General features: G+C 38.3%; 1 protein-coding gene across 1 annotated transcript; it reads left to right on the plus strand.

Moving 5' to 3' along the window:
• The first annotated feature begins 1,327 nt into the window (after positions 1 to 1,327).
• Positions 1,328 to 5,271, plus strand: LOC132610886 (UDP-glycosyltransferase 87A2-like). Its single transcript, XM_060325293.1, has 2 exons — positions 1,328 to 1,957; positions 3,242 to 5,271. The coding sequence occupies exons 1-2, from the start codon at positions 1,468 to 1,470 to the stop codon at positions 4,120 to 4,122; spliced, it is 1,371 nt and encodes a 456-aa protein (XP_060181276.1). The 5' UTR covers positions 1,328 to 1,467; the 3' UTR covers positions 4,123 to 5,271.
• The last annotated feature ends 17,843 nt before the right edge of the window (positions 5,272 to 23,114 follow it).

Consider the following 23,114-nt stretch of genomic DNA (forward strand, 5'->3'; position numbering starts at 1 on the left):
AAAGGATAATGTTTTCCTATTTTTTTTTTGTTTGGTTGCATTAAATATCTTGAAAAAAAAATTCCATGGAAAATGTTTTTCCTCAAAATAAGAGAAAACATTTTCCATACAAATTTGAGGGAAAACATATTTCAGATTAATAAAAAAAGGGAAAAAGGCTCAAATATGTCATCGAACTATCGGAAATGACTCATTTATGCTACTCATCAATAGTTTGGCTTATTTATGTCATCAAACTATCGGAAATGGCTCATTTATTCCACTCATCAATAATTTGGCTCATTTATGTCATCGCCCCTTACCAAAATGACTCATCCATACCATTTTTCATTAACTTCGATTTTACGATACCAAATATGTCACATGGCCTCCAACTAGATTATGGTTGTGGGTTAGGGTGTATGGTCGGATTTTTTTTATTAATTTGGAATTTAAAATTGGGCTGGTTTAATTAGACGACGTAGATCTCTAATTGGAGGCCACGTGTCACATATATTATAAAATCAGCGTTAAAGAAAAATGGCATGGATGAATCATTTCTAACAGACGACGGCATAAATGAGCCAAACTATTGATGAGTGGCATATACAAGTCATTTCCGATAGTTCGATGGCATAAATGAGTCAGACTATTGATGAGTGACATAAATGACCCATTTCCGATTCCAATCATTTTTTTTATGACAAAAAAAAAATGGAATTGGAAATGACTCATTTATGTCACTCATCAATAATTTGGCTCATTTATGTCAAACTCTTGTTGAGTTACATAAATGATTCCAATAATTGATGGCATATTTGAGCTCTGCACCAACTCACCCTCCAAATCTACCCCACCTCCAGCTACAAACCCAAGCCCCACCCCTAAGCTCCACCCCACCACCTACCTTCATGCCAAACCACCAACCCCCACACCCCACCTTCCACCACTAACCTACCCCAACCCCACCTCCCATCCACACCTGCCACCTGACCCATCCCCCTTCCACTACCCACCCTAGCTTGCACACCCCCACCCCTCTCCCGAATTTTCTATTTTATATATTTGCTATTTTTATAAAAACAACATTTTTTCTTAATTTTGAAGTGTTTTTACTCAATTCTGCTCTAACATTTAAAGCATAATAATACATGATAAAAGGGCAAAATGATCATTCAACTTTTAATGGGCATTATAGTAATTTAACTTTTGACTTAAGGGCTTTCTCACTTTTATATTACTATAAATATAAATATAAATGTAGATGTGTGTAAAAATTTATTTTTTATTTTACGTAACTTTTTTTCCATAATCGCATGACATATGACAACCATATTATCAAAAGCTTGTGGTTAGAACTAAGTTTCTTCTAATTCTAGTGCTGAAAAATGTGCTATCATCTTCCTCGATCATCAATCTGGTCACTTTATCAGTCCTAAAGCCCTAGTTTCCTTTTCCAGTTCATAAAACAAAAGAGATCATACATACATGGAAACTGCCCACATGGATCAAGCTCTATATTGCCACGTATTGGCTATTCTATATCCAGGTAGAGGCCACATAAATCCTTTAATGAACTTGTGCAAGCTCATAGCTATAACCAGACCAAATCTTTTAATCTCTTTTATTGCAACAGAAGAGTGGCTCAGCTTCTTGAAATCAGAGCCAAAACCAACTAACATCAAATTCGTTACAATCCCAAATGTAATTCCATCAGAAAAGGGCAGACACAGAGATTTTTTAGGCTTTATGAAAGCTGTGTTTACTAAGATGGAAACTCCAGTTGAAAGTGTACTTGTTGTGCTGCCAAAGCCCAATGTCATTTTAGCTGATTCGTTATTACCGTGGGCCCTTAGTGTTGGAGAGCGAAGGAATATTCCGGTGGCTTCATTTTGGCCCATGTCTGCAACGGTTTTTTCTATCTTTTATCACCATCAACTACTTCTTGCTAATGGGCATTTTGAAGCTAATTTGGCAGGTACTTGTTTTTCTTTTTGCCTACTTTTTCTACTTCTAGTTGTAGATTAGATGAAACTAGTTTGATCCGGAGATACCCTTGTTTAACCAGGCCATGCAGACCCCAAGGGAGGCTCGAACCCGCGTCCCCGTGCTCCTTTACACTTCCCGAAGGAAGTCGCCTCTTACCAATTGAGCTGCAGCTCAATTGGTAAGAGGCGACTCTCTCCGGAGGGTGTAAAGACGTGGTCGTCGCGGGTTCGAGCCTCCCTTGGGGTCTGCATGGCCTGGGTAAACAAGGGTATAAATGGTCGAATGCCATACCGACACGTGGACAATACCTGAGGGGAGGGGTCAAAAACACATCACAATTATTAGTCGTTCACTTTTTCTATCTCAACAATTAGGTTTGTTTTGCTAACTAGTTAGTAATAATTTAGCAAAAAAAATTCATACAAAAGTGATACGTGAGATGTGTTTTTCACTCTGTAACTCTTTGATCTGAGTTGAAATATATTTGTTCTCCAAGCAGAGGCGGAATTAGAATTTTAGATATGTGAATTTTGAATTCCAGAAAAAGTACTCCCTCCGTCCAAAATAAGTGTCAGCTTGCAAAAATCAGCGCTTTAAAAGAAATCAATAAATACAACGTGGAGTTTACTAAGCTACCCATATTTATTAAGTAAATATTTTTTAGAATTGAGCACTATTAGGGAGGACTACTTCTTTAATGCTAAGGATAAAAACCTGCCAATTTTTCTCTTGAATTTCTAAGATGACACTTATTTTGGGACAAAATTTATTTACTAAGGTGACACTTATTTTAGGACAGAAGGAGTAGCTTAACTGGATTTCGAATAAATTATTCATACATATTAAATAGTATGGATCAAATTACCGAGTTTTGTCTAACCCGTAAGTAGAATCGTACTCCACCCTTGCATCCAAATTGCCAGTTCGATTTCAACAAAAACAAACACATGAAATTTACGAAATCGCTTTCAAAGTTGTTGTCTAAGCAAAATTGCCGTCATTTTGAACTTCTTCTAAGTACTAGGGAGCAAGCAGGATTTCCAGCCGCCAGCTTTTACAAACTTTAGAAATTTTAAGCCTTATCCCTTTGACAAGTTCTCTTGAGATTCTTCCCAAATTACTATAAGTAGGTGTATACTTACCACCCTTAAATTTGATGAAATTCCTTTATTTTCGTTGTTAGTAGATACATTCATCCTGACTTGTCTAGCTAACTAATTAAAAGCTGGCACCAGGAATCTAATATAAGTTTTCTTGATTTCATACTGTACAGAGCAAGGAGAAGAGCTAGTAAATTACGTTCCTGGGATTAAACCAATTTGCGTGAAGGATCTCCCACCTGTATTTTATGGCAAAGGCCGCGAAAGGTTGCCCTTCGTTCTCGACGCTGTATCACAATTGGTCAAAAAAGCACAATACGCCTTGTTCACCACCATTGAAGCATTGGAATCTCAAGTCATTCAGGCTTTAAAAGCTGAATTTCCAGTCCCCATTTTTACAGTTGGTCCAACAATCCCTTACTTCAATACTCAAGTCAAAACAAACCAGCCTAACCCAAACTACTTGTCATGGCTTGATGATCAACCTAAGGACTCTGTTCTATACATATCCCAAGGAAGTTTCATGTCAGCATCAAACCAACAGTTAGATGAAATTATAGCTGGCGTGCAAAGCAGCAGTATCCTGATGTTTTGGGTGGCACGTGAGAATGCTTCCCTACTCACAGATGGAGGTGAAAACGGGAACAGGGGAATTGTGGTGCCTTGGTGCGACCAATTGAGAGTTTTGTGCCATCTTAGTGTAGGTGGATTTTGGTCGCATTGTGGATGGAATTCAACCAAGGAAGGTGCATTTGCGGGCGTTCCATTTCTTACATTCCCAATTGCCGCTGATCAAATCACCAACAGTAAGCTAATAGTGGAGGACTGGAAGATTGGCTGCAGGCTCAATAACGAAAGCGAGAACCTGGTTAAGAGAGATGAAATTGCTCTACTTGTTCAGAGGTTTATGGACCTCGACAGCTACCAAGGAAGAGAAATGAGGAGAAGAGCAATGGAAATAAGGAAAAGTTGTCAAGAAGCAATTGAAGATGGAGCCATCCAAGGAAATATTGACAGGTTTATTCGGGATATTTCTCAGAGCCCAAGGAAATAGTTTCGGGCTTTTAAAGTTTCTCTTAACCAAACAATACCCAGTCACTGAAATTGTAACCTTCAGGTTCAAATGGTTATGGTTACAAGAGGAAACAGTTCCTTTTTGTTTCGTTTTCATTTGGGATTGCTTGTTTTTGTGGTGATTGGATTTGGTGAGTGCTTATATTACAGCCACCTAATCATCACTCCATCCTCATTTACTGAGTAGTAGAAAGCCAGCCGGTACACAAAACATCTACTAATTCTTTGATTCCAGTTAGTAAGAGATCTTGAACTAAAAAATAGACCCTAGAAGCTAAAAGAAGGCTATCCGATTGCAATAATCCGGTTCATTCCCAATAAAGGATATCAATTGCCGATAACCACTTTCGCCCTATCCAATTCACCTCCATCGAGGCAGCGAACTTGTAAATCATATTGGGCGGTCAGGCAGAAGTAGCAGTACTAGTATTAATAGTAGGACCAGTTGGCCCATGATCTGTGGGAATTTTGGAAGACCCCCAGGGATATGGCCCGCACCTGCCCCTGTTGTCACCAGTTTCAGTCTTCATCGTCTGCTCCATCAAGTACTAATATGGGTAGTGAAAGTTCAAATTATTATCTGCAGAAAATTGGCTTTCCTGGATTTGATCTGCCTGCAGCCACAAATATGAATCCTATGAGCTTTACTTCAATTATGGGTGCGAGTAACCAGCAACAACTGCCAGGATTGGAGCTTGGATTATCTCAAGAGGGTCATATAGGAGTTTTGAACTCACAAGCTTTAAGTCAGATATACCAGCAGGTGGGGCAAGCAAGAATGCAACATCCACAGCAGCACCAACAAAATCAACATCGGCAACAGCAACAAACATCTCCAGAGGATGATTCTCAAGGATCAGGACACTAGTAGTACAGCTTTCAGATAAAAGACCTGAGCTAGGTTTTTTTGGTGAATGGTTTTCATTTTTTAGGAGGTGTATTGTTTATAAGTTAAAAACTATCTTTATCATTCATTTTCCCTTTATATCAGAGTGGTGTGCTTATATCTTGTTTGCTGAAATAGACATAGTTATCGCATAACCTCGCGCAATTTTTCTCTTCTTGTACTATATAAGGCTTCGGATTGATTCACGTCTTTGTGTTTGTAACAAGAAAGGGATTTCTGGCAGTCTTGAATGTATCCTGCCTAAGGAGATCCCAAAATTCTGTTCTACTTTCTTCTGTTTGGGGGTTGAGGGGAAGGGACAGGTGTGGAGCTAGGGGGAAGCAAAGGGGTTCATCCGAATCTCCATCATCATAAGTTTACACTATATATATACAAGGTATGAATCCCCTTGTCTATCATAAGTTTACACTGTATATATAAGGTATGAATCCCCTTGGCTTCTCTGTATATTTGAGTACTTTATATTTTGAATCCCCTTAAAAATTCCGGTTCCCCCACTGGGAAGGGTAGTATAGGTTTTCAATCTTTTCTTTGACCAATTCATCACATGAATCTGTCAATCAGTGTTGGAATAGCTCCATAAATGGCTTGTATTAGATAATAAATGTAGCTGTCAAAAATGGGGATGTAAGGATTTATGTAACTGTAAAGGAACTCATGGCATCACCAGAAGAAAGAGTACGATGCAGAACAAGTACTCTTATGCTGTCAAAAGAATCGAATGATGAAGGAGACAATCCTCTATGCGATTATCTTCTCGAAGAGCTGCAGTAACAGATTGCCACTTTCTTTTTGGGAAAAAAAGGAACTTAGTACTGTATTGCTGCTTTACGTCCAACTATTATGCATCTGATTGCTGGCATTCCTTCTTCAAGTGGTGGGATGCTTTTCTGCATCCTAGTTGGGAGTTTCCATATTGACCCTTTGCTTCACAACAGAAAATTATCTTTCAGAACCGCGCGGTGCCATCCATACGGTGTCTACTGCTAAAGAAAATTCCGGTGTGATTTGTGGAAGTTCATTTTGATACCTTTATTAAGAGTGATTTGGTCTGTAGTGGAAATTTATAATGCTATCTATCTGGTGTGTGGATATTCATTTTTCCCTTCTTATATATTCTTTATGGAGTGATCAGCTGTCGTCAGAAAGTATCAGTTCTTGAAATGCAGAATCATCTTTTTGAGAAAAGTTATTGACTTGTGGAAGTTCATTTTGATACCTTTATTTAATCGTTGCATGTGGTGAGAACAAGAAGTTTCTGCCTGATGTTATTCACAGGCATGTTGCCAATGTGTCGATGTGCTTATGCATGCTGCGTTGGAGGCTTAGGAGTAGTTTCCTGGATAGGTGAAAGAGATGCTGTTGTTTATGATGAGGCCAAAAGGAGAAAGAGTTGTAGGAATCTAAGTCCATTTAATTTTCAGCAAACCAGTGGGTAATATTGCAGATTTAAGATCATGAAAACCCTTTCAGGGACTGACCCCACTTGCAGAGTACTTTTCTCCGGATAAAATTAAAGCGCTTTGAACTGACTCTGTATTTATGTTAGTTGTACAAAGACAACTGAGTACTGGAAGGCTTGTTAACCTATGATTGAAATTGATCAAGTCGAGTTCAATTCCAAGTTAAATATGATGAGCTTGTCACATGACATTTGATATTTACCCTTCTTGTCTTGAAATAGATAAATCTTCTGCATTATCAAATTTTTTTTAGCTATTTTTTGCAGAAGTGTAAAGCAGGTTTACTAAAAAAAATCTTTCTACGTGCTTAATGATCCCAGCACGCGCTCTAACTAGCGTGCTCAGTTTTCTCAGGCTGACGATGTATTTAGGTTGTGGATAGTGCTCTAACATATTGAGGAATCTAAAAAATTGAATTTATGTTTTTATAAAGTCATGATATTAACAATTTCTATACTATGATCTCTAAGTTTTGCTATTACTCAATAGCGAGTACTCCACAATTTATTTTGTGAAAATTCATTACCTTATACTTGTTCTTAGATATCTTGAAAGGAAGTTTCTCTGAAGTCATTCTGTGAAAGCTAAGAATGATAATGCCATATGAAATACAAGGTAAAAGAGTGAGGGTTGATTTCACTAGATAAGTTTTAATAGGGTAAACGGTTAAAGTGAAATAGTATGACTGTATAATGGGAACAGAAGTTCCATGATAATAAAAAATCTTGTGATTCGTTTTTACCACTTGACATTCTGAAACTTGGGTTCTTATAAGTTCAAGACCAAATTCTATATTACACATCAGCCTTTGCATCGGCGATGTCCCTGTAATCAACTCATAAACAGTGCTGCCAATAGCCCAAATGTCAACCGCTGGTTTCTACTTCTCATTAAACACGGATTCTGGTGTAATATTCATATACCTTTATTGTTCCCCTCAGTCTATGCTTTTCTTTCATGTTCTGTTCCAAAGTCATGGAAAGTCCGTAATCTGCGATATTAGCAATTTCATCACTGCAATATTTTGCTCCCTGTAATAATTTGCTTTAAGTAATGCAATATTATCCTTATGACCATTTTTTTTTTAAAGCAATTTCATCCCTGCCACAACAACAATATTGTGTGGCTTCATTTCATAGACTCATAGTGAATAATTCCTCTGCTGTGAACGTGGCCAACCCCTAAAAGAACGTTCTTTGTGTGTTTTTTGAGCTGTAAACTCTGGTAACAATTTCCCTGAATTTTTCTGAAGAATCAGCTAGGCTTTCCCCGGAAGTAACACTCAAGTAAGAAGTAGAACGACCAGCCATCTTCTTCCGTGACATTTAACTCCAAAAAAGCAAATTATGCAAGGAGAGTCCTAAAACAATTTAGAGTAATTCCCTTTCTTCTTGTAATCATTGAGAACAACTAGATGTTTAGGTATGCGAACAAAGTATAGCTAAAAAGAAACAAGAGCTACTTATACGGTATTGGATACTCTTAATCATGTAAGACCTTTTGGAGAAAACCGTGCGGATTTGGTCCAAAGCGAACAATATCACATCATGTTAAGAGTGTCTTTGGGCCGTTTTAACCCAACACTAGACATATGAGGTTGTATGGTGTATTTAGAGAGCATGGAATGCTTAGTGCTTTAATGTTGAATGTTAGATGCAACGGACAAAGTCAAATGGAGCTTTGAATGAATTATCTTACTAAACTTTATGAAAAGATCAACAGGATAAAATTTTGAGGAGGTGGTTCTTCTTTAGCTAATCAGTTCAAACATTGGACACAAGATTAGTTACAAGTGAAGGGTTTAGGGCAGTTTGGTATGAAAGGATAATGTTTTCCTATTTTTTCTTGTTTGGTTGCATTAAATATCTTGAAAAATGTTTTTTCATGGAATATGTTTTTCTTCAAAATAAGAGAAAATATTTTCAATACAAATTTGAGGGAAAACATTTTTCAGATTAATAAAAAAAGGGGAAAAGGTTCAAATATGTCATCGAACTATCGAAAATAACTCATTTGTGTCACTCATCAATAGTTTGGCTTATTTATGTCATCAAACTATCGGAAATGGCTCATTTATGTCATCGCCCGTTACCAAAATGGCTCATCCATACCATTTTTCATTAACTTCGATTTTACGATACCAAATATGACACATGGCCTACAACTAGATTATGGTTGTGGGTTAGGGTGTATGGTCGGATTTTTTTTATTAATTTGGGATTTAAAATTGGGCTGGTTTAATTAAACGACATAGATCTCTAATTGGAGACCATGTGTCACATATATTATAAAATCAGCGTTAAAGAAAAATGGCATGGATGAGTCATTTTGCTAACAGGCAATGACATAAATGAGTCAAACTATTGATGAGTGGCATAAACAAGTCATTTCCGATAGTTCGATGGTATAAATGAGCCAGATTAATGATGAGTGACATAAATGATTCCAATAATCTATGGCATATTTGAGCTTTGCACCAACTCACCCTCCAAATCTACCCCACTTCCAGCAACAAACCCAAGGCCCACCCCCAACCTCCACCCCACCACGCATCTCCACGCCAAACCACCAACCCCCGCACCCCACCTTCCACCCTGACCTACCCCAACCCCTACTCCCACCCACACCTACCACCTAACCCACCCCCCTCTTCCACCACCCACCCTACCTTCCATATCCCCACCCCCTCCTGAATATTCTATTTATATATTTGTTATTTTTATAAAAATAACATTTTTTCTTAATTTTGAAGTGCTTTTACTCAATTCTGCTCTAACATTTAAAGCATAATAATACATGATTAAAGGGCAAATGATCATTCAACCTTTAATGAGCATTATAGTAATTCTACTTTTGACTTAGGGGCTTTTTCTTTTTAAAATTAGTATAAATATGTGTGTATAGATATAGTTTAAATTCAACTTTTAATGGTTCTGGTAGTTATTTTATTACGTTAACTTTTTTCTTTCCATAATCTCATGCCATGACATATGACAAGCATTTTATCAAAAGCTTGCGGTTAGAATAACACTATCATCTTCCTCGATCATCAATCTGGTCAGCTTTATCAGTCCTAAAACCCTAGTTTCCTTTTCCAGTTCATAAAACAAAAGAGATCATACATACATGGAAACTGCCCACATGGATCAAGCTTTATATTGCCGCGTATTGGCTATTCCATATCCAGAGAGAGGCCATATAAATCCTTTAATGAACCAGTGCAAGCTCATAGCTATAGCCAGACCAAATCTTTTAATCTCTTTTATTGTAACAGAAGAGTGGCTCAGCTTCTTGAAATCAGAGACAAAACCAGCTAATATCCAATTTGTTACAATCCCAAATGTAATTCCATCAGAAAAGGGCAGACACAGATATTTATTGGGCTTTGTGAAAGCTGTGGTTACTAAGACTTTTTTTTGCACGGATTGCGCTTCTTTTGGGGTGGTTTTTAAATTTGGCCCCTCATATTTGTGGTCTTTTAAATTTTGTCTTTCGCTTGGATATTTGAGGTTCTGGGTTCGAACACCCGCTCAGGTATAAAATAAAAAAATAATTTCGCAAAGCAGGGCTGGGGGAGTGTATGCCGAATCCGGCATAAAGTGCTTAAGGAAAAACTAAAATTATGCCGGAGGAAGCATAATTTTTCCTCAAGGCATAGTTTAGTTATGACTTATGAGGCAAAACTTTTCCTTAAGGAACTATGTCTTATGGGGCAGACTTTTAATTAAGGCATAACTAAAAGTATGCCTCATAAGGCAGAACTTTTTCTTAAGGTATAGACTTTGTCTTATAAGGCAAACTTTTAGTTATGCCTTAAGGAAAAATTCCGCCTTATGTGGCATACTATAAAAGTTTGCCCATTAAAAGTATGCCCCCATCAGCATAAACTTGTGAAGGAATTACCAAAGTTATGCCGGACCCGGCATACTTATGCCAAGTCTGTCCATAAGGCATAAGTATGCCGGGTCCGGTATAAATTTGGTAATTCCTTAACAAGTTTATGCTGGTGGGGGCATACTTTTAATGGGAAAACTTTTATGCCGGACCCGGCATAAACTTGTGAAGGAATTATCAAAATTATGCCGGACTCGGCATACTTATGCCAAGTCTGCCCATAAGGCATAAGTATGTCGGGTCCGGCATAACTTTGGTAATTTCTTCACAAGTGTATGCCGATGGGGGCATAGCGAAATTTAAACTCTGCCTTGCAATTTATTTTTTTTAAATTTTAACTGTGCGGAGGTTTGAACCTGAAACCCATAAAGTTTAGTCGAATGGCAAAATTTAAAAATTTCAAATATGAGAAGAAGGGCAATTCGAATTGCCCTTACTAAGATGGAAGCTCCATTTGAAAGTATAATTGATGGGCTGCAAAGCCCAATGTGATTTTAGCTGATTCGGTGTTACCGTGGGCCCGTAGTGTTGGAGAGCGGAGGAATATTCCGGTGGCTTCATTTTGGCCCATGTCTGCAATGGTTTTTTCTATCTTTTATCACCATCAACTACTTCCGGCTAATGGACATTTTGAAGCTAATTTGGCAGGTACGTGTTTTTCTTTTTGCCTACTTTTTTCTACTTCTAGTTGTACATTAGATGAAACTTGTTTGATCCGAGTAGAAACATACTTGTTCTCAAAGCGGAGGCCAAAACTAGAATTTTAGATTTGTGAATTTTTAGTTCTAGAAAAGGTACTCCCTCCGTCCCAAAATATGTATTAGCTTAGCAAAAATCACGCGCTTTAAGAAATCAATAAATACAACGTGAAGTTTACTAAGCTACCCTATTTATTAGATTTTTTTTTTTTTAAGAATTGAGTACTATTAAAGAGCACTACTTCTTTAATGTTAAGAGCATAATTGAAAGCACTTACCAAATTTTGTCTTGAATTTATGAGATGACACTTATTTTTGGAGAAGCTTTTTTAAATGAAGTTAAAGAAGGAAGTTAAAGATGAGCCTTTCGTTTTAACAGTAAGTGTTTGGAGGGTATGGTCGAGGAGAGTAGGCAGTGTCAACAGTTAAGTGGTGACCGTTTGGCCAATTTGGCTCAGATTTTTTTCTTGTTTTTGCGTTTTATTGTGAAAAAAAAAAAAGAATCAATATTTGGTTTGATGTATTGAATACGCATGGCTATTGAGTGAAAACTTATGGTTTAAAATTTGATATCGTTTGTTTTGTCTTTTGAATTATGTATAATTATGTACATTGGCGGACTCAGGGGTTCCACTCAGGGGTTCGGGAAAAACAATAATAGCTAAATATAAAATATAATGTTGTCCTTGAGAATTGAATTTAGGACACTAGAAATGATTATAAACACCCTAAAAACGCTTGAGCTAACATTTTGCAATTTGTTTAGGGTATTTAAAAGTTAATATATATACATAAACACAGAAAGTCTATCATATATATAAAATGTAATTTTTTATGGAGGGTGTACGGGTGAACACCCTCCGCACCCTCTAAATCCCCCCGATTGTGTATATAACTTGTTGTATTATTTTATACTAAAATCAATGCAACAACACTATATATATATATATATATATATATATATATATATATATATATATATATATATATATATATATATATACACACACACACAAACACACACACATACATATACATAGTATAATAATTTCACAAGTGGAGTTTGGGAGGGTAATGTATGCATACCTTATCCCTACCCTATGAGGATAGAGAGGTTGTTTTCGATAGATATAGTGTAATAATTTCACGAGTGGAGTTTGGGAGGGTAATGTATGCATATCTTATCCCTACCCTATGAGGATAGAGAAGTAGTTTTCGATAGACTATCAGATGCACATGCAGATGAGAAAACAATCACAAGAGGGGCCTAACACAGAAAAAAAAAAGTGCAAAAATAAGATTTATAGCCTGTTTAGCCAAACTTCTAAAATCAGCTTATTTTGAAAAGTAATTTTTCTTCAAAAGTGCTTTTCAAAAAAGTATTTTTAGTGAAAGACAGTTTGTGTTTTTGGCCAATTTATTCTAAAAGCACTTTTTTAAAAAACATTAGCACTTAGTGGAAAACTGTTTCTGCAACTTCTCAGAAACACTTATTTTCTCCCAAAAGCTTGGTTAAACTAAACCTATCAATGGGCCGGTCCGGTTCCTTAATTTCCCAACCCGTCCAGTTCAGGGGCCGGTTCGGTTCTGGGTTGGGCTAACCGGGTTCAACTGGGCCGGTTTCCGTTAAGTTTCTATGGAACCCGTGCGGGTTCGGGTTCAACCGGTTTGGGCTGGGCCGGGTTTCATTAAAATAATTTTTTTTGTTAACTAGTCTTTAACTAACTTAAATATTTAAAACTTAAATTCTTTAAAAAAATTAATTTAACGTCATTAACGAGTCTAAAATACAAACACAAACGGCTAACATTTATTAGTTATGCTTTTATTGAGCCGGGGGTCTTTCGGAAACAGCCGTCCTACCTTGGTAGGAGTCAGGTCTGCGTACACTCTACCCTCCCCAGACCCCACGATGTGGGATTTCACTGGGTTGCTGTTGTTGTTGTTGTTGTTGTTGTTGTAAAAGTTTACAACATAACATTACAAGTTTAAAACACACAACAATTTTGAGAAATTTTTAACAACAAACATGAAACTCGAGAAATGAACGACAAACATAAAGTTAATAAACTAGCCAATAATTTTAGAACTTATGCATTCGAATCCGCCTCCAAGTGGCTATTTTTAATGTGACGAACCAGCGGACTAGTACACACTCCTCCCGGGCCGAAATACCACTTCATGGTGAGTCCACAAATTTGGCATGTAATTTTATCATCTCTGAAAAAGACAAAATAGTTCCACACGAAACTACTTATTCTTCTTGGAGGAGGAGGAGAAGGAGGAGGAGGAGGATTGTCACGACCCAGCCCCGTGGGCCGCGACTGGTGCCCTACTTGGGCACCCAAACGGACAAACATACCAAATCGTCATATTATAGCTTAGGTCAATTTTCAAATTCATCATTTTAAACAGATCTGAAAATAATTATTATCTTAAGCGGTCACGCGTACAGAGATATCATATCAGAACAAAAAGGGGCGGCGGAATACACATCGCCGATCATATGTACATATGCAAACATATGGGCCGTTTTGGCCGCCATAACAAACCGGACCGCATTAAGACACAAACCATGAACAAGATGAGCACACGTAAGACCCACGACCCACATATGTGACTACAGGCCTCTACAAATCAAAACGAAGACATAGGACGGGACAGGGCCCCGCCGTACCCCAAATAGTCAAATGTACAAAAACATATACATATCAAAAGACATATATACCAAAATGTGGGCTCCGGATCAAAGGGAGCACTCTGAAATAGCAAAATGTTGGGCCTACACTGGCGGATCACCGACGTCTGTACCTGCGGGCATGAAACGCAACCCCCGAAGAAAGGGGGTCAGTACGAAAGATGTACTGAGTATGTAAAGCATAGAGTACAGAAATCCAAACCATAGTTGACAAAAAAGGGTACAAGAAGTAAATACCGAACCAGTACATCAAAGTCTGTGCTGAAAGCATATGTATATATGATGCAAATAAAAATCATGCATAAGGCTCAGGAACGTGGTCACCACTCCGACGCTGGTGCCACAACACAGCATACTCCAGAAGGTTTCAAATCTCCGTACAAACCCCGAACATAACACATCATCACAACATATCATAAGCCATATCGCAGCATAACTCCATACACGGAACCCGGCCCTATGGCGAGGTCTCGGGAACCGTAACACAGCATACTGTCGAATATATCATAGCGTGCACGATCACAAAACTGGCCCGGGAATAGGCGAACGATATCATAATAATGGGCATGAGCAGAGTAGTGCGGAAACTAATGCAATTTACATATCAAAACATTTATTAAACTGGATATAATCATATGACAACCCGCTAGGCAAACTAGTCCGGACAATTGATCAATACGGGGTTTATCTCACAAAAGTACTTCAAAACATAAATCAAAATATCACGGAACCACCAAACATTATTCTTTAGTAGCTAAAGTCATAAGCAAAAGTCTTTTTCCGATATCATGCAAAGATAAGTCAAATAGGGCAAACTAAGAAGTATCGGAGTTAGGGGGCCCACCTCGGGTCAAGTCGAGGTGGCGGACAAGAATCATGAACATTAGGCTCTATGGAATCATCCATGAAAGCTTCAGAGCGATGCGATTACGTTTACGAAAGTTGCGGGAGTTTGATCATTTTTCCAACAAACATGAGAATTATAGTTCAATTATATTGAATGAATAGTACACAAAAATCAAATTCGGATTTCCATGAACAGAATTGTCCCCGAGGCTCAAATCTCAACCTAGTCTATCTAGGACATGCCAAAAGAAGGAAAGTGGTAGCTTTACATACCTTACTTGCGCCTTACGCTCGTCCAAACTCAATCCCCGTTTCGTCCAAAATCTACAATTGGTCATAGTTGCCAAATATAAGTTTCAAGCTTTTAGAATTTCAAGTCTTAAATTCATATTGTCTACCGAAATTTCGGCAGCATTTCCCCTATAAATTCAACATCCCCGAGGGTTAACTCGGCCATAATATATCAACAACAACAACCCAACAATGCCAACAACATCAAAAGTCGTCACAAAACGCACTATAACATAAATAGTCCTCTTTTCTACATAAGGCGACAATTTCCATTCCAACTTCACAATATCAAGCTAATATCAACATTCTCATATTCATTTACTAACTAAAGGTTATTCAAACATAATTCAATAACACTCCAATCAATACCCAAGGATTTAAACAATTCCGCCAATTCCATATTCTATCCGAAACTTCAACGAATGCAACAACACTACCAACTCGCATTGTTTTCTTCCAAATTCATTAACAACAACCATAATTTACATTTAGAATCTCACTCTCACAATTATATAAAAATCATATAAAAATCACATAATTCCCCATAATAACATACAACCAATTTCAATGCTAACTCAAATCGTTAAACCTTTATTTACGTCACAAATGTCATAACGACACAACTAACAAACTAAACGGAATTCAATTCATCTTCCCTTGGCTACACCATGGCTCACGGCCACACACCACTTCACACACACACACGACTATGCACACACACATCACAACTCCATAATTCTCATCTAATTCCAATCCTTACAACATACATACTTATTCCATAACATAAAAGAATAGATTTCTTACCTCTTTCTTCAAACTTCGACTTGCCGCAAACGTTGTTCTCTCACTTAACTAATTATACCGCGTTGGAGAGCGTCCTGAGCTTAACAAGAATTCAAGAAGAATAAGATTTTTAGGATCAAGATCAAAGGGCTAGGAATATTTTTTTTTGTTGTTGAAGGGTTCGGCCGAGAGGCCCCTTAGAGGTGCTTTCAATGATTTTTGTTTCTTGAATCTTCTAATGGATATAGAATGAAGGCTTAGCCCTTTTATATTAATTTGTCACATGATCAATCACATGACTAATTCATGTTGTGGACTTGGGCCAAGGCTTGGCCGGCCATCCCCTTGATTTGGGCCTCAATTCCATAGATTTTATTTTTGAGCCCAATTTGTTTATGGATCTTATTTGTAATTCCCGAAACTAATTTCCAGAATTCCAATTTTGTCCTTGGCCTTCCCCGAAGTCTCCACATCAATATTTCTCATGAATATCACACATATTGTTAAATAAAATAAAAATATATCCTTATTTCCTACAAGACAAGATTAACCCAAATTTTCCAAATGCGACAAAAACGCGAGATATAACATTCTCCCCCCCCCCCCCCCCCTTTTAAAACATTCGTCCTCGAATGTTCAGCTAACCTTAAGGGGGTCTCATCACACTTCGGGGAGGTCTCTTCCCTTCCTTCAGAGTTTTCCAAATGCTACAATTGCTATCCCCTGTTACGTACTTGCTTTCTTTCCTTTTCACCAATCTAGTCCGTTTCAGTCTACGCGACCTCTTTAAGATTTCTAACTACTTCATATATGCTAATTTCTTTCAGGTTAGCCAACTTTCACATCTGTCTTTCATACCCACATTTATGAAAATTTGTACACTTCCCAGGGGGTCACCCATCTTAAAATTTCTCTGGCCCTAGCACGCTTAACCTCGAATCTTTGATAAATTTCGGTGCGTTAATGCCGGTATAACTGCATCCACTACCCCGCACGACCTTCATCACGCAATTTAAGGCAAGTCGGGGTCTTAACAACTTCCAAAACGTCCTCGTAACATATCTCACTCCGATCTAGAGAGAATCCTTTACTCTTACGACTATACAATCATCGGGTTAGCCTTTTAAATCCTTAACATCCACTTTTTATTTGCATGCTTAACTACCTCAGACAGCTCCATCGATTCGGGTTTTTATCCCAGTTTTTCTATCAACCAGGGGGGAAAATATACATGATAAAATAGGGTCTGGATCTATTAACGCATATACACTTCAGGAGTGGATTAGTAATGTACCTGTAACCACATCTGGTGGCGCCTCTTGGTCCTGTCGGCTGGCCAACGCATATATGCGGTTCGAAGGACCGCTAGAATCTGAAACACCGCCACGGCCTCGACCGCGGCCCGCCGGTGCCGGCATACCCCGCCCTGCAGGGCGCATAGCTGAGGGAGTAGAAGATGAACCAGCGGCTGATCCCGTCGGCTGAACTGTACTACCAGAACCACTCGCCCTCCGCAACTCCGGGGGCAAAAAGTGGCGGAGAAAAGCGGCCAACAAACTCGTCCCATATAGCTGGGGGAGCACCCTCACCTCTGGACAGCTCCCAGGACTCATACCAATTAGCCGTAACATCTCGTAATCTGTGCGAGGCTAACTCAACGGACTCGGTCTCTGAAGCCCTGACCAGTCCCAATGAGCGCCTCATCTCCCGAATGAAGTCGTGGGGGTCCTCCTCGAGCTTAGACCCGAAAAACTCTGGGGGACTACATGTCAGAAAATCACGAACCCTCAGGCTATCACGCCTGTCATCATCATCATCACCTCTCAGCCCGCATCTGCGAGCCTGTCCCGCTACCAAAGTCGTCAACAACTGTACGGCCTCCCTCAACGTCCTATCCTTCGCCCCTGCCTGAGGAGCTGGAGGCTCGGGCGCTGGAGCGTATGGAGCTAATGATGGACCTGCTCCAGGCTCCTCTGGTGGTGTAGCAGAACCCTCCGACTGGGGCACAACATCGGGCAAATCCTGAGCACGAGCCCGGGTAACTCTTGGCATCTGACTAGTCTCTCCCATCACCGCCTTGCCCTTCTGGGCAGCAGTTGCCTTCTTCGGAGGCATCACTGAAAAACACCACAACTGATCAGAAAAGAGTTATCCTAACGGCACAGCTCTATCGCACGATCTAAGATTCAAACAAAGGTGACACCCTAAATGTCCTGTAGCCTCCTGTTTATAGATGTGGTGCACAACACACCGATAAACAAGACTCTACGAGACACGGCCTGTAGACATTCCGAGGACAAACCGCTTTGATACCACTTTTGTCACGATCCAGCCCCGTGGGCCGCGACTGGTGCCCTACTTGGGCACCCAAACGGACAAACATACCAAATCGTCATATTATAGCTTAGGTCAATTTTCAAATTCATCATTTTAAACAGATCTGAAAATAATTATTATCTTAAGCGGTCACGCGTACAGAGATATCATATCAGAACAAAAAGGGGCGGCGGAATACACATCGCCGATCATATGTACATATGCAAACATATGGGCCCTTTTGGCCGCCATAACAAACCGGACCGCATTAAGACACAAACCATAAACAAGACGAGCACACGTAAGACCCACGACCCACATATGTGACTACAGGCCTCTACAAATCAAAACGAAGACATAGGACGGGACAGGGCCCCGCCGTACCCCAAATAGTCAAATGTACAAAAACATATACATATCAAAAGACATATATACCAAAATGTGGGCTCCGGATCAAAGGGAGCACTCTGAAATAGCAGAATGTAGGGCCTACACTGGCGGATCACCGACGTCTGTACCTGCGGGCATGAAACGCAACCCCCGAAGAAAGGGGGTCAGTACGAAAGATGTACTGAGTATGTAAAGCATAGAGTACAGAAATCCAAACCATAGTTGACAAAAAAGGGTACAGGAAGTAAATACCGAACCAGTACATCAAAGTCTGTGCTGAAAGCATATGTATATATGATGCAAATAAAAATCATGCATAAGGCTCAGGAACGTGGTCACCACTCCGACACTAGTGCCACAACACAGCATACTCCAGAAGGTTTCAAATCTCCGTACAAACCCCGAACATAACACATCATCACAATATATCATAAGCCATATCACAACATAACTCCATACACAGAACCCGGCCCTATGGCGAGGTCTCGGGAACCGTAACACAGCATACTACCGAATATATCATAGCGCGCACGATCACAAAACCGGCCCGGGAACCGGCGAACGATATCATAATAATGGGCACGAGCAGAGTAGTGCGGAAACTAATGCAATTTACATATCTAAACATTTATGAAACTGGATATAATCATATGACAACCCGTTAGGCAAACTAGTCCGGACAATTGATCAATACGGGGTTTATCTCACAAAAGTACTTCTGAAATCGTATTTATAGTTCAAAACATAAATCAAAATATCACGGAGCCACCAAACATTATTCTTTAGTAGCTAAAGTCATAAGCAAAAGTCTTTTTCCGATATCATGCAAAGATAAGTCAAATAGGGCAAACTAAGAAGTCTCGGAGTTAGGGGGCCCACCTCGGGTCAAGTCGAGGTGGCGGACAAGAATCATGAACATTAGGCTCTATGGAATCATCCATGAAAGCTTCAGAGCGATGCGATTACGTTTACGAAAGTTGCGGGAGTTTGATCATTTTTCCAACAAACATGAGAATTATAGTTCAATTATATTGAATGAATAGTACCCAAAAATCAAATTCGGATTTCCATGAACAGAATTGTCCCCGAGGCTCAGATCTCAACCTAGTATATCCAGGACATGCCAAAAGAAGGAAAGGGGTAGCTTTACATACCTCACTTGCGCCTTACTCTCGTCCAAACTCAATCCCCGTTTCGTCCAAAATCTACAATTGGTCATAGTTGCCAAATATAAGTTTCAAGCTTTTAGAATTTCAAGTCTTAAATTCATATTGTCTACCGAAATTTCGGCAGCATTTCCCCTATAAATTCAACATCCCCGAGGGTTAACTCGGCCATAATATATCAACAACAACAACCCAACAATGCCAACAACATCAAAAGTCGTCACAAAACGCACTATAACATAAATAGTCCTCTTTTCTACATAAGGCGACAATTTTCATTCCAACTTCACAATATCAAGCTAATATCAACATTCTCATATTCATTTACTAACTAAAGGTTATTCAAACATAATTCAATAACACTCCAATCAATACCCAAGGATTTAAACAATTCCGCCAATTCCATATTCTATCCGAAACTTCAACGAATGCAACAACACTACCAACTCGCATTGTTTTCTTCCAAATTCATTAACAACAACCATAATTTACATTTAGAATCTCACTCTCACAATTATATAAAAATCATATAAAAATCACATAATTCCCCATAATAACATACAACCAATTTCAATGCTAACTCAAATCGTTAAACCTTTATTTACGTCACAAATGTCATAACGACACAACTAACAAACTAAACGGAATTCAATTCATCTTCCCTTGGCTACACCATGGCTCACGGCCACACACCACTTCACACACACACACGACTATGCACACACACATCACAACTCCATAATTCTCATCTAATTCCAATCCTTACAACATACATACTTATTCCATAACATAAAAGAATAGATTTCTTACCTCTTTCTTCAAACTTCGACTTGCCGCAAACGTTGTTCTCTCACTTAACTAATTATACCGCGTTGGAGAGCGTCCTGAGCTTAACAAGAATTCAAGAAGAATAAGATTTTTAGGATCAAGATCAAAGGGCTAGGAATTTTTTTTTGTTGTTGTTGAAGGGTGCTTTCAATGATTTTTGTTTCTTGAATCTTCTAATGGATATAGAATGAAGACTTAGCCCTTTTATATTAATTTGTCACATGATCAATCACATGACTAATTCATGTTGTGGACTTGGGCCAAGGCTTGGCCGGCCATCCCCTTGATTTGGGCCTCAATTCCATAGATTGTTTTTTAGCCCAATTTGTTTATGAATCTTATTTGTAATTCCCGAAACTAATTTCCAGAATTTCAATTTTGTCCTTGGCCTTCCCCGAAGTCTCCACATCAATATTTCTCATGAATATCACACATATTGTTAAATAAAATAAAAATATAGCCTTATTTCCTGCAAGGCAAGATTAACCCAAATTTTCCAAATGCGACAAAAACGCGGGATATAACAAGGATTATCGTTATTCATTTTGAAGTTGAGAGTTGAAACTTGAAAACTTGAAATTGAATTGTTGAAACTTCAAAGTTGGAAGAAAGTTGTGAGTTTTGAGTTGCCAAGTTGCGAGTGTTGACACCCAATTTTGTCTCGCCTTTGTTCAAAAATAGTTATTTACGCTTCTAATATTTTTTATAACTTAAGAACAATTATTTATATTTTATTATAATTTAGCTTTTGTTAATATCGTCGTTTTTCATAATCCAGCTATAGTCATTGGCTATTATCATTTTATCATTATCATTATCATTAAAACTGGTTATGAACAGTCCGCCTGGGTCAGTCTCTTCTTAACCTTGAACATCATGTTTTGGCTTTAATCATGATGCATTAAAGCATTATTACCATGATCTTAGTAGTCTAGTGTGACGTAATTCAACGGAGTATTTATCCTATAAGGCTAAACATGAACTAAATTATAAGTAACTAAATTAAAATAAAAATAAAAATTATACCTTAAGGATGAAGGTTGTGCTCAGCAGAAGAGGATTTATACAAACAAACTTTTATTTATGGAGAAAGATTTTTTACAAGGGCGTGGGAGAGGAGCCTTGGCAAATAATGCAAAGGTATTTTGATACAGCGTCATACGCTACTCCAACTTATAAATATCGAATGAATTATGAAATGATCCTTTCATATACAGGGTCAGCCGAATTTCAGCATTTCTATCCGGCTAATACCAAAAAAGTTTATAACTTTTCAAAAATTATTATCAAAAAGATCTTTTCTCCAAATGAATGGGAAATAAGTCAGTTAAAGGACAGGGATTATATCCACCCAGAGCAAAAAGTCCCAGTTAAGTTTAATTATTGGGATTATGTTGAAAGCTTTAATAAAACCTTTTTATACGAGAATGATAATAACAAACATTCTTGGTTTATAAAAATCTATGCTAATGTTTATAAACAGGGCGTACCAAATTGGTTTTGTCAATGGTGGATCCATTATGGTCCAACCGTGAAAATTCTACCAGAACCCTTCAAGAGTTTATATACTGAATGGGTTGATGTTTCTCCAAAAATAATAGATTTGAAAAATAATATTACTTTCTCTGAAGAAATTTCTAATATGTATTTCTTATTGAATTCTCTATACCATGGATCATGAAATGGTCTGTTGAAGTGGGTTATACCCCGCAAAATATGCCTTGCTTAAACAGAATTTTTTATACAAAATTTTGGAAAAAATTGATTCAAAAATCAAAAGATGGAACTATCCCAGGACAAGATTTAATAAATCAAATTAAAACTACTATTGCACATTATAAGGACTCTATTAATTCCAGACAAAAGGAAGTTCCAGTCCTTTTGAGCATATTGCTCGAAAAATCCAGATGAAGAAAGGAATAATTCCCCCAGAACAGCTTATAGCCACATGCATGGAGGAATTTAAATCTAATTTGATGCAGCATCTTAATATGGAAGCTATGTCTGATACATCAATGGCATCTGTTGGTCATACCACTGACAATGATAATGAAGAAGATAGAGACTATAATACACAGGTCTTAGCAGGGGAATCCCAGAGTCCAGATAATATGGAGGACTTTGAAAAATTTGCGGCACAATTTCTTAGCCAACCGGAAGAATCTTCCAGCACTACGAAAGACAAGGGCAAGTCACCAATGAAGTGATTGGTGGGACCCGCCACTAGGCGGCTACTTTAATAAAGAAGGAATCTGCTTTAATAAAGCAACTTTAATTGTAATAATTATGTTTTCCACTTTGGTCACTTTCGGCCACTTTTACTTTTTACTTTCCGTTTTTCTTTTTATCTGGCCATAATGTTGTCGGCCATTTGCTTTTTAATTTTGTTGTCTAGTATCCCTGGTCCGCTATATAAGGATCATTCTTCTCAGTTAAGGGGCAAGTCTTGGATCCCCCAAGCACAAGCTCTCTCCCACTCCCTTGTAAAAAATCTTTCTCCATAAATAAAAGTTTGTTTGTATAAATCCTCTTCTGCTGAGCACAACCTTCATCCTTAAGGTATAATTTTTTTTTTAAATTTCTTTACTTATAATTTAGTTCATGTTTAGCCTTATAGGCTAAATACTCCGTTGAATTACGTCACACTAGACTACTAAGATCATGGTAATAATGCTTTAATGCATCATGATTA

Source organism: Lycium barbarum, chromosome 9 (genome assembly GCF_019175385.1).
Source record: "Lycium barbarum isolate Lr01 chromosome 9, ASM1917538v2, whole genome shotgun sequence".
Lineage (NCBI taxonomy): Eukaryota > Viridiplantae > Streptophyta > Magnoliopsida > Solanales > Solanaceae > Lycium > Lycium barbarum.

What these genes read in the sequence shown, in the direction of transcription:
- LOC132610886 (XM_060325293.1), top strand. Translation starts at nt 1,468, where the DNA reads ATGGAAACTGCCCACATGGATCAAGCTCTATATTGCCACGTATTGGCT. An exon ending in TTTTGAAGCTAATTTGGCAG is followed by an intron (nt 1,958 to 3,241) that starts GTACTTGTTTTT and finishes CATACTGTACAG; the next exon opens with AGCAAGGAGAAGAGCTAGTA.